The following is a 10,009-nucleotide window of genomic DNA, read 5'->3' on the forward strand; positions in this document are numbered from 1 at the left end:
ATAGTATTTAATATCCAGTTCTGGGTTATGCAATGAGCAGTTTTCTCCCCTTGGCCTGGGTCAGGAATTATGGACACACAAAAAGCCCATAAAAAAAGTGCTTCTCTCCCATCCTTTGGTATCTCGCCTATTATTTGGGTTGCTCTCAAGGAAACGGGCAAAACCCAAGGGCAATGCTTCCCAACGCTGCAGCCATGTGATGATGGAAAAATAATGAATATTGGGAAAGCAAAGCTGCAGGTCTGAAGGGTCAGGTGACTCAAGGAGTCCTCACCAAACCTCCCTCAGGGTTTAGCTGTGTGATTGGCACTGACTGCCAGGCTGGGACACTGAAAAAGGGAAGGAGAACCTCCCTCCAAGCCGAAACTGCACAAGCACAGCCTCACTGCAGGGTTCTGACAGCTGACTGCTGGTAAACGACTCCATTTCCAAAAACAGGGAATTTTGCTGGTTTTTTAAGTAGCTGCCTTGCCAGGTATTCAGATCTACCTAAAACATCATCACTAACAGAGGTGGCTAAAATAACGAAATAAAATTAAAACTGCGTGCARTTTTAATACCTCACCCACAATCCATACACGGATCACACATTCTGGGTCCCTGGTCTGGTTTAATTCTTTGGTTTTATGACACATTCCTTGGGTCTGCATCCTGTCCCTCCTGGCAGGACTTTTCCAAAGGATCCAGAGATGCAGCCAAGCGTGCAGAGCACACATTCTGGAAGCACAGATCAATTAAACAAGCTGTACCTGATTGCAAAGGGCCCCTCTTCACCCATAATTTTGCCAGCTTTCATAAATTAGATGCAGAACCGAGTGTCCAACTTTAAAAACCTGGTTCTCCAGTCTCCTTTTTCAGCTTGCAAGAAGCGAAGCCACTGCTAGAAAATCCRAACGCTCAAAATGTGACACAGTGGATGGGGGGAAAAATAAAATAAAGATTCCTTGAAAGTTATCAACAGATCAGCTGCAACCTACCAGAGGCTGAAAAAAAAATACCAGATGGAAAAAAAAAAATCCATTAGTACATCATACCAAATGCTGTATTCTAGAGCCAAACTCACCCTTCCTCCTGCCACAAGGAACTGTTTTTTTGGAAAATCGTTTATGGTTTTATTGATGGTGACTGTTTGCTCAAATGTCTAATGTGACAAAGATTTAAAAAAAAAAAACCCAAAGCAGAAATAGCGATGTTATAAAACACTGCCCAGACTCATCTGCCTCGCAAATCCCATTAAAAAAACCCTAAACTTACTTAAAAGGTGCTCACTTAAAATGGAACTTAAAAACCCCACAAACTGTTATTAACACCCAGCACCTGACATTGAACTTTACAGGAAAATACAAGAGATGACACACAGAAAAAAAGAGTGGGGAGGTAAGATTTATGGCTAAAGGCAACATGAGAGAAAARAACAAATACTAATTTAAAATCTGTCTCTCACTGGTATAAACCCACAGAGACCAGCAGCACAAGAGGATTGATGCAGGCTTAAAAAACACAAAGCCAAACCCCTTAAAGTGAATATTGATCTCAACCCCAGTTCAGGTCAGTGAACCACCTGAAAATCCCAAAACCACCATGTTTTTGAGCACCTACAAGACACAAAACCCAAACTTTTTCCTTAAGAAACCTTGAGCTGCTCACAAGAAACCCCCTTCCCTGTGGGATTACTGAAGTGTTTTACCACCTCCTAAGGATTTAAAAGAAGAAAAAAAGCAGTGATGTGTCAATTTATTTCCCGAAGGGGCAAACATGGTGTTGTGACCGTCACCAACAGAGAGGTGGAAAATTCACACGGAATTCTGAACCAAGGGGCAAAAACTTGGAAGAATTCTGTTTRAAGAGGATGGCCTCTCCCAGAATTCCAAGACTGAGCCCAGAATGCCTCCCTGGGAGTGGCACAGATGCAGCATTTATGGGGTTCACCTCTCTGTGAGCGTGCAGACACAAACGGGGCTGGGATCCTGCAGCACCAGCACCAGCCAAACAGACTCACACTGACATCTAAAGGTATCATTTATTATGGGATGCCTCGGGAAATGCCTGCAAAGCATCTGGTAAAGTGCTACAAGACTGAAGAAATGTCAGGATTTAATTATTATAATGAGTGTCCAAGGCTAGGTTGGATGGGGTTGGAGCACCCTGGGACAGTGGGAGGTGTCCCTGCCTGGGACTGGATGGCCTTTAATGCTTCTTTTCTCCCAAAACCATTCCATGACCCCATAAACCCCACATCTGAATCAAATTCCCCTTGTTTTGGTAAGAATTAATTTCCTTCAGACTAGAAAATTAAGCTCTTGCTAAATTCCATCTTAGGGGAAATGACCCATCTTTTCCACAGAGCTGGGCACAAATCCCAGCTGCAGCTCAGCCACTCGAAAACAAGCGGTCATTTCAAAGTTCCTATTTTTTTTTTTTTCCTGCTTTAAAGTTGGTTTTGAGCATGACACACATTAGAAAATGTGAATTCTGGTTTTGCAACCAGAACGGCTTAAATCAGAATGGATGGACAGGTTTCCCATCAGCATTCCTAAAAACACCTCCTGCTGTTCCAGGGAGAATCAGGCATGGAAAGAGACAATAAATCTATTTMTTTTGTCCTTTACAAACCCAGGCACCACCTCCTTGTTCTGCAGCCACCTGCAGAATCCTGCAAGAACCGAGACTGCAAAAAGTTCCTCTACAGAAAGAAAAAAAAAAGTTTCTGCAATTGGCTTTCAAAATTTAACGGGCAGGAATCAAAACCCAAGAGGATGTGATTTCAGAGCTGAAAGAAAGCTTTTATTACTGCAGGAGCTAAAGGAATTTTCAGCAGCAATGGACAAACCTAAGGCTGAGCAAGAGAGGGAGCGGGTGTAGCCAAAAAAGCCAAAAAACAGCCTGAGAGACACTCAAACCACCTGCACACAGCTCAMTGAAGGAAATCTCCTTCCCTAAATTTCCACTGGCTCCCTGCTCTCCCTGAAGCAGAAATCCGAGGGGAAGAGAGCAACAAACCCTTCTTTACAGAGAGGTGCACGCTCATCCCCTCTGCAATTTGGCAGAGCTGAGTTTGTGAAGGATGATTTGGGAACAGACCTGGAGACTGCTGGTGCACCAGCTGAACATCCCTTGTTCTTTTGAAAAAATCAGGTGAAGAGATGGCTTTAATCCGTTTAAATAAGGTTCTYCACACTTTAAATAATTTGCAGCAGCTGAGTCCATCGCTGTAACACGAGGGGTTTCATCAGCCAAGTAATGAAGGTGATGAAACCCCCCCTCACTTCTCACCCAGCCTGTCCCATTCCCTAAATTATACCACAGAGTTTATCAGGGCTCTCTCTTCCAAAAAAAAAAAAATTATGGGGCTTTGAGTATCTCTGAACAGGTGGACAGGGCAGGGAATTAAAGCCATAAGGAAGAGCAAAGTGATCAATAATCAAGTCAGGCTCAGGTAAACCCAAAATCATCTGTAACACCTCACCTGATGGCCCAGGAAAAGGAACTTGGTTCACACAAAAAGGTGAGTTATTCCTGAGGTTTAACACAAGAACAAAGCCACATCCGTGGGAATTACAATGCTGAGTGTGGAAAGGTGACAGCAGACTCYGTGCAAAATTTAGGTTTGACTCCATGGAGCCAAAACCTCATTAGGTTTAAATTTTTTTTTCTCCCTGCTCTAATCCAGATGCAAAAATAACTGAAAAGTCCGCAGATGTAGCCGGGGGAGGCAAAGATAATCTTTGTAAGGAATGGTCTCAATTACAGTGACGTGAGCGGCCAGCAACTCTCAAAAAAATGTCCAAAAATCCACAAAAACCCATCCAGTCCAGAGGCACTGCCTAAGCTAYGAGAACACATTTAAAAAGCATAGCTCAGTGAATGGGTTTTTTCTGCCTATTTGATTGCAGAACTAAAAAATAAATAAATCCCAAAGCAAGCAATTAAATGGAAAGGCTGCTTGCAAAMCTGCACCAGACTTTCTGAAGGTTTTCAGCTCTGTAAAAGCTGCAGTTTGAGGGGAGATTTCACATCAAAAAGGAGGCTGGAAAGTCCAAATCAGCCTGTGGTCACCTTTGCACATTTCTCTCTCTCAGCTGTGCCCACAATGTTTGTAACAGGAAAGGAGGGAGAGCTTTTCCAAACACATTTTCTCAAAAACATGAGAGAAAAACTTCAAAAAAAAAAAAAGGATTTTACTCAAAGGGAGAGGTGGCACATGAAATCATCACTGTTTCCCAAAATCAACCATCAAAACCATTTCAGATCCAGGACCTGAAATTCAAGGCTGGTAAAAATGCCCTAAGTGGGCAGAGTAAGATCTCACAGCACGTCCCAGCTTYCTGCAACACAGAAACCACCAGAACACGTCCCACAAGATACTAATAAAGAAGTTTCAGAATTACTCTGTTTGCTCTAATTTTTTTGGCAAGGAATTAATTATTACTGGGGCATTATAATTATTAATAATAAATATTAATATAAACAATATAAATATTAATATAAACAATATAAATATAAATATATAATTATGATTGTTATCATTACTATAATAAACCAATGTATAATATATTAATAAATATATAACATGTAATATACATTACATATATATATATAAATATATATTAATATAACTATGAAAATACAACAAGAATATAATAAATTAATATAAATATTATTGTAATAATTTATAATATGAATAAATATAGATAGGTATAACTATTAATAAAATATAAATTATTAATAATTATTACGGAATTAATTATTATTGGGGCTGCTATTATATTTTCCCCCACGTTTCTTTTAGGCTCATGACAAAGAGCAGCTTTGGAAAGATTCCTCCATCTAAACACAATCCCTGGAGAGAAGCAAAGAGTGGGAAAAGCTGAGAGGTATCTGTGTTTATTGTTGGGATAAACAAACTCCAGAGCATTTATTTGTTCTGGTCCAAGCATGTCCTGTGCTCAAATACCATCACCTTTGTTATCTAGAAAATTATAAAAAAAAAAAAGAGTTTGTGCATATGGGTTCGTGTTCAGCTGATCCAATGTGCCTGTGGCCCCATTCTCTATTTTCACGGAGATAATGAATAATTTTTTCATATTTTCATTCCATTCATTAGTGGAATGATAGCAAAGAGCTAAAGCTCACCCTCTCTGCAGGGACCCTTTTCAGAGCTGGCACCCTGTTCTGCCCAAAGGACGGGCTCCCCTGGGCTCCCTTGGAGGAGGAACCAAGCCTCAAGACACGATTTTGCTCTTCCAGCACTGCATTTGGCTTTTTTCCTCGTTTTACCCTGAAACCAGGGTTTCAGCTTTCCCCCAGGGCAGGCAGCCTCAGCTGCCAACCCCAAAGGCACAGCAGCCCTTTACCTCATGGGGAATCCATCTCACTCTGCTTTCCAGGGGTTTATTCCCCTCCCTTCCCAGACCCACAGGATCCCCAGATATCAAAAAAAACCACCTAAAACCAGCCTAACTCAAACACACGCTTAAGAATACACACGGCCTACTTTGATTTTTTTTTTTTTCCTCCTGATGTGCAGTTCCAGCTCCAGCAGCCTTTATTTTTAGAAGCACTCCCCGGGAGAGGCTGCAGCAGAGCTCTGGCTGCTTTGAAGGCTGCCAGGGAGGTTGTGGGAGCTGCTCCTCCTCAGATGCTCCCCTGATCCCCAAATGTGCAGCCCCACCTTCTCCTCGTCCTTCCTGCCTCCCTCACACTATTCCAGGAGCAAACCCCCCAAAAAAAAAAAAACCTTCCAAAGGAGGGGCATGGAGATGGTCAGAGGGATGGAGGGAAGGCTGGGAGAGCCGGGATTCAGCCTGGAGAGGAGAAGCTTTGGGGTGACTTCCCTTTGGCCTTGCAGGACCTGAAGGGGATCCAGAAGAGCTGGAGAGGAATTTGGGACAAGGGATGGAGGGACAGGACACAGGGAATGGGGTCACACTGCCAGAGGGCAGGGACAGATGGGATATTGGGAATTGGGAATTGTTCCCTGGGAGGGTGGGCAGGCCCTGGCACAGGGTGCCCAGAGAAGCTGTGGCTGCCCCTGGATCCCTGGCAGTGCCCAAGGCCAGGCTGGACATYGGGGCTGGGAGCAGCCTGGRACAGTGGGAGRTGGCACTGGATGGGCTTTAAGRCTCTCCCAACCCAAACCATTCTGGAATCCATGACAGATCCCTCAATCCCCCTGCTGGATTGGTGAGCCAGAGCTCGCACAGGAGGATCCAAAGCAAGGTCAGAGCTGCCAGTTGCACTGGGACATGGGGACAGGCTGCCATTCCCTGAACCCCAACAGGGAACAGCCCGAGGGGACAAATCCTGCACACAAAACCCTGCACAGAGGGATGCCCCCTGGTCCTATAGGGCAGGAGGGTTCCCTGTAGGGCAGGAAGGGGTTTCCCTGCACAGAGGGATGCACCCAGTTCCTGTAGGGCAGGAGGGTTCCCTGTAGGGCAGGAGGGTTCCCTGTAGGACAGGAAGGCGTTTCCCTGCACAGAGGGATGTCCCCTGTTCCTGTAGGGCAGGAGGGTTCCCTGTAGGGCAGGAGGGTTCCCTGTAGGTTCCTCTGTTCCCTGCACAGAGGGATGCCCCCTGTTCCTGCCCCAAACCGCCACCTCCCCAAACCCGCCCATCCCAGGGGATCACCCCAATTTCCAGTAACTCCCTGCGTTTCCAGAAATCCCAAACATTCCCACACTGCGGCCTTAGCCCCTAATAAGCAGGAACAAACCAGTGCCCATGTTTACTCTGGACATTTCAGATCTGTTAGGTAACAAGAGCTCCGAGCTGGATAAGCCCCACTCAGATTGCTCAGAACTAAATTCCGAATTTATCATCACGCCGTCCAAAAATAAACACATTTGCTCAGCGAGGGCTCGTGGCTGGTGAAAAATTATCAGCCCAGTGCTTCCCTAATTCACATTTTAAAGCCTCCTCACGCAAATGTAGCCCGGTTTCACTTGTATCTTCTCATCAGCCTTGTATTATTTAAAACATGTGGGACATTCACACAGATGGGAAAAAAAAAAATAGGTCAGGCTCGAAACAAAAGCCAAGCCATCCTGTTTTATTAGCAGCTTAAACATGCAGAACTGTAATTTGAAATTCCAGGGAAAGCAACGTAAGGAAAACATTCTGAGCATACAAATAAAATAAAAAAAACACCGCAAATCATGGCAACCTTTAATTGCCATGTTGCCAAATGCTTTAAATAAACAGAACCCATAAAAAGGCTCGTCCACCTGGTCTGAAAATGCACAGAAAGAGCCACATTGCTCAGTGATCATATGGAATCTGGGATATCMATCTAGGATTTTTCTACCATCAGCAGCCACTGTAACAGTCCAGCCCCTTTGAAATGTGATCAACACTCACAAAATCTTGTCCTTCCCTTTGCAAAGATCCTACTTTAAATAAATTTATTCCTTTCTTTGAACTGACATTTCTTCATTTCCCTTTTATCTTTTGCACAACCCCAATATTTATCGCCATGCAAACCCCTAATCAGTGCAGTAAATTTAATTCAGTTATTCAAGCTGAATGTCCTAAACAYCATCTGATTGCTGCCACCTATTGTTGCTCCAAACATTTTGCAAGGAGTTAACCCTTCATCCAGCAGCTTCTGGAAGCCATCCTGGAAGTACTTCTGCTTCTGCTGCTTCTAAATATGCAACTGCTGCATGTATTTGGGCATGATCATTGCAGAAAGAATGAATAAAGGCTGGAAATTAAGGTGAATATATATACAAATATTATTTAGAAACACACTATTTATTTCATTATTTTGTATCTGTTTTTAAAAAAAAACGAGTGTGTATACACACTGACTTCTCCATTAATCTAAGACTTGGCTTTTCACCCACAAGAGGAGTAAATCTGCAACAGTCATTTCTCACATAAAATGGTAATTTCAGGTTGTCAAAGGCCATTTAATTCTGTCTTCTCCTAAATGCACACAGAGCTTCACAGTGACATCACACTCAGGCTCATCTCAAAGGTAAAACAACACAAAAACTATCCAGTCTAGTTTAGCCTGCAGAGCTTAAGCATTAAAACAGCAGCTTTTCCACCAAATGTGGCACATTTGAGAGGTTATTTCAAAATATTATTTTTCCAGGTATCGTGTAAATAAGCGAAAGCTGTTTTCAGAAAAATGTGGGAGGTGAAAGACCCCCATCTCTCAAACAGGAAAACAGTGAATTCCTGGAGGAATCCTATACAAGAAGGGCTTTTCCTCCTGGATTTGGGAAATCAAGCATCAACGTGGACAGGAGAGAACTTTAACCCTAACCCTGCTCCTTTTTTCATTSCATCTGAAAYYCYAAGCRAGGTGGGACCCCCCTTCTCTGCCAGCAAAGCTCAGCTCTTGATGTGCAACCAAAACAAMRGGAGATGCAGACACAGAGCRATGAGAAAGCCAAAACAGACCTGAAACAGGGAAATCTGGGAAGCTGGCTGGGAATCAGGGAAGCCAGCTGAAAATCTTGGAAACTGGCTGGAAATCAAGGAAGCTGGAGGGAAATCTGGGAAGCTGGCTGGAAATCTGGCTGAAAATTGGGAAGCTGACTGGAAATCTGGCTGGAAATCAGGGAAGTTGCCTGGAAATCTGGGAAGCTGGCTGGAAATCTGGGAAGCTGGTCTCACACAGGGAACAGGCAGAGAGGGGAAGGGAAACAGGAAAAAGGGGAGGGGAAGATGAAACTTGCTGGATTCCCGCAGATAAAAGTTAATCCTGCAGTTACASAGACAAAGGAGATGTCGTGGGAAGCACCTGAGAGCTCCAGCTCTCCCAAGGGCAAGTAAGAGGAACTGTTCACCTTAATTCCATCTTCTGAAAAGTCCTGCCTCCTGTCTGGACATGACAGGATTTCATTACCCCAAAAAAACAACTTGCAAAGGCATCGGTGCCAGCTGGGGAAGGCTTTGGGATGTGGACTAGCAGAACCTCGGGAAGGCTCTGCAAAAAGCACTCCCTCTACTTCTCTTCTGGTTTTTATTTCTATTTATCTATTCAATTTCTTATTCTATATTTCTTTTGCTATCGACCAGACCACCTCAGCCAGGACAGGATGGGCCAGGCCCACCTTTACTGTGCATGGTAAAGGGACAGGGGAAATGAGAGGGCTCACAAAAAAAAGTAAATAGCAGAGAAGTCCTGTTTTTACAGAGTATTTACCTATTTAGGCACAAAGTTTAAAATCAGTATGAAAATACTTCTCTTTAAAGAAATGCTCAAGAAAACTTGTCCAGTTCAGTAGCTTGCACAAAGKCAAGCCCTGCTTCAAGAGTCAGCAAAAAAAACTAAAGATCAGACTCAAAAATGACTCATCTATTTAGATATTTTTGCTATCAAGGTATTTACTGATCACACCCCACACACACGGCCCTGAAATTACCCTCTCCTATCGTTTTCCACCCTGCCCTGGAGGGATAATTAAGCAGCTCAGACTGTTGAGTGKGTTTTTTGCTGTATAAAGATGCTCAATTGTCATTTTAAATTAGATTCTGAGATCTGAACTTACTGTTGACAATGTCCCCTTGCAGCTGGAGAATCTGTGGGACAGGCATGGTGAGAATAACCACATCGAACTGCTCCGGGGGCCCCTCTCTCCTGGAGACTTCCCACCTCCCATCCCAGAGGGAAATGTGAGTTACGTGCTGCTCGTAGGAGACATCTGCACCTGAGTGGGAAAAGGAGGACTTAAATGCATGGAATGGTGAATTCCACATGGAAAATACAGAGAGGAGATTTACTTGGRAGGGATGGGGTGACAGGGCAAGAAGGATGACTTCCCACTGCCAGAGGGCAGGAACACAGCTAATTATTTATGAGATCAGGGTTTAAAAGAACAGCTCATAAAAAAAAAATATGAGAACAATCGCATGGAAGGACCAAAGCTTGACACCTCAAATTCCTCAAAACAGAGTTAAAGTCCCTTTTGTATCTGCTGGACTTGGAAATTCATGGCTCACAGATGTGTTGATCCACCCAAGCAACTTACAGACACACAAAAACAAACAAGGA

General features: G+C 43.7%; 1 protein-coding gene across 2 annotated transcripts in view; it reads right to left on the minus strand.

The window, feature by feature from the left end:
* Window positions 1-10,009, minus strand: part of RNLS (renalase, FAD dependent amine oxidase) — a 41,925-nt gene that overhangs the window by 30,415 nt on the left and 1,501 nt on the right. For both annotated transcript variants that reach the window (XM_057386376.1, XM_057386375.1), the window contains exon 3: window positions 9,507-9,665. In XM_057386376.1, the coding sequence (XP_057242359.1) occupies window positions 9,507-9,665 (159 nt within the window). The remainder of the gene's footprint in view (window positions 1-9,506; window positions 9,666-10,009) is intronic.

This window comes from Malurus melanocephalus, unplaced genomic scaffold (genome assembly GCF_030028575.1).
Source record: "Malurus melanocephalus ecotype Western Australia unplaced genomic scaffold, MMel_1.1 scaffold_958, whole genome shotgun sequence".
Lineage (NCBI taxonomy): Eukaryota > Metazoa > Chordata > Aves > Passeriformes > Maluridae > Malurus > Malurus melanocephalus.